We start from the raw sequence: 2,275 nt of genomic DNA, 5'->3' as shown, positions 1-2,275 counted from the left end.
AAGATGACAAAAAGTTTGGCATACGAGAGGCACATGGAAACATTCAGTGGACTAAGAAGAAATAACCATTAGTGATGCAAACACAAGTACAAATATGCCTTTATTACACAAACAGGAGAAAGTACTGGTGTTTCTTCAGAGGGCACTGGTGAGCAGTCCTAAAAGCTTGGCACATTATCTAGTTTTAAAGTCTTAAAGAGCTCAAATATTTGCATCAAATAGAATTCCACTCAATAAGGACCGTTGTTTTTTTTTTTTTTTTAATGTATTCACTAAAAGCACAAAGTTGGCATCTGCTCTTCTGTAGATGCCGTGCTTTCGCCCATACAGAGGTGCATGTGCCGACTTTATACATGTGCACATACAAACACGCCCACAAACGAGGTAAAAACAGGTGCTAATAATCTAAAAGTACTCCATGCTATCACAACTGTCAGGACGGTGGTTTTCTTCTAACTGGGTAGGGAATGTGGTAGTTTTGTTTTACCTTTCAAACTTGGAGGAGGAGGAAGAGGAGGAGGAGGAGGAGGAGGGAGGCTGCAGGAGGCAGGATACAGTAGGAAGGCAATGAGTGTTCAGCATGCAACAAAGAGACAAGAGGCGTAGAACCCCCTCCCCGGGCCTTGTGAGGGCCTGAGGGAGACACGTGTTGCCATGCAGGAGACACAGTTCAGATTTCAGTCTTGCTTTGTCATGCCTCTGATCAGAAAACATGAGAAGAAACACTGTAGATTTTTTTTTCTTTTTCTTTTTTTGCCTTTAAACCAGAGGTCTGGAATACATATGTTACAACCATAGCTTTTTTTTTTTTTTCATTTTTCTTTTTTTCTGAAGAGTTTGAGCACAGTGCTTTGAGAATAAGTCTGGCTCCTTTCTGCAACTGACTATTGGGTCACAGGACCATGTTTAAAGAGGAGAAAAGGTATTATATATATATATATATCTCATAACGCAAATCAAAGTAGCAGGACGAGACAGGGTGCAAAAAAAGTATTCAAAACTGGGGTGCACTATATGTCAAAGGGGAGTGTGTGTGTGAATGATGGCAACCCCCAAGAATGAAGACACCAGTGCCATCAATATCATAGCACACAGAGGGGCCACACAGGATCTGCCCAACCACATTCGTTTTTCTACTTCAGTCTCTATCACTATGACCCAGAAGTGGCAGTCTTGTTATTCAGCTAGCAGCGGAAGTGGCAATGCTGCTGGCAACCTGAGTTTACTAAGGCTTGCTGGATACCACTGTTTTTCGTAGGTATCTCTGGGTAACTAACCCTCAGGTTAGTGCTTGGCGAGTCTCACTCGGAATCGATTTAAACTCAGTGTTCAGAGACTCCAGGATCTAACAAGCATCATTCTTGGAAGTTGCCCCTGAAACGTTTGCCCCTAGTTGAGTAGAAACAATAGAAAAATGGGATTCCAATTGGTTACACAGCACGTCGTATTTTTTTATTATGTAAATTACAGCTGCTTTGAATATAAACTTAGTAATCATTTATGTGACATGTTTTCCTGGATGGAAGTCAGTTACTGTTGTCTGTTCCTTCCAGCTGCGAGTCGTGAAGGCTCTGGTGCTTAGACAACTGTATTCTTCCATTTCTGACTTCCAAGTTACAGTCCGTCACTTCCCTTCACCTATTCTGGAAAACAGAAACATCAACATTTCGTCACTACTCACGTCCACTTCCTATGCATTGAGACATGATCTGTTGCTAAAGCTTGAAACTATTTGAGATATATTCTATCAAAAATAATGAAAATGTATCTGTAAAGGTCACAGACAGAAATCAGGCAAATCATTAGCCTTTTCAGTTTGGTAAGTAAAATGCCAATGGCATGGGAAAATAAAATCAACACAGACTGATAACCTTGATTTGCTGGGTAAGCTCAACACAAGGCATGAGATGTTGATTTTTCAAAGCAGAAGTTATTGATCCAAGAATAATATTCTACCATGTTCAATTTAGGTTTACAGCATTCGGTTAATAGAAGTGAAACAGACACGCGATCCGGCATAGGTAAAGAGGAAGTTCTTGGGAAGGTGCCCTGAACTTTGCTCAGGGGGATCTGTATGCCGTGAGTCCAGCGTGGACATCAAAAGACACAGCCCGTAACAAACATATAAAAACCAAACTGTGTCGCTGGGAGTGGTGGCGCATGCCTTTAATCACAGCGCTCCAGAGGCAGAGGCAGGTGGATTTCTGAGTTCGAGGCCAGCCTGGTCTACAGAGTGAGTTCCAGGACAGCCAAGGCTATACAGAGAAACCCTGTC

At 42.0% G+C, this 2,275-nt stretch overlaps 1 protein-coding gene across 6 annotated transcripts in view; it reads right to left on the bottom strand.

The window, feature by feature from the left end:
• Positions 1-820: 820 nt before the first annotated feature.
• Cd47 (CD47 molecule) overlaps positions 821-2,275 on the bottom strand; it is a 56,755-nt gene continuing 55,300 nt past the window's right edge. For 5 of the 6 annotated variants that reach the window (XM_021185141.2, XM_021185142.2, XM_021185144.2 and 2 more), the window contains one exon: positions 1,421-1,643. In XM_021185141.2, the coding sequence (XP_021040800.1) occupies positions 1,639-1,643 (5 nt within the window). In that variant the 3' untranslated portion in view covers positions 1,421-1,638. Of the gene's footprint in view, positions 1,644-2,275 lie in introns of all 6 variants that reach the window. The other variant, XM_021185143.2, reaches the window with a different exon arrangement.

This window comes from Mus caroli, chromosome 16 (assembly GCF_900094665.2).
Source record: "Mus caroli chromosome 16, CAROLI_EIJ_v1.1, whole genome shotgun sequence".
Taxonomy (NCBI): domain Eukaryota; kingdom Metazoa; phylum Chordata; class Mammalia; order Rodentia; family Muridae; genus Mus; species Mus caroli.
The sequence above is the reverse complement of the archived record's forward strand: the minus strand, read 5'-3'. Positions and strand labels throughout refer to the sequence as shown.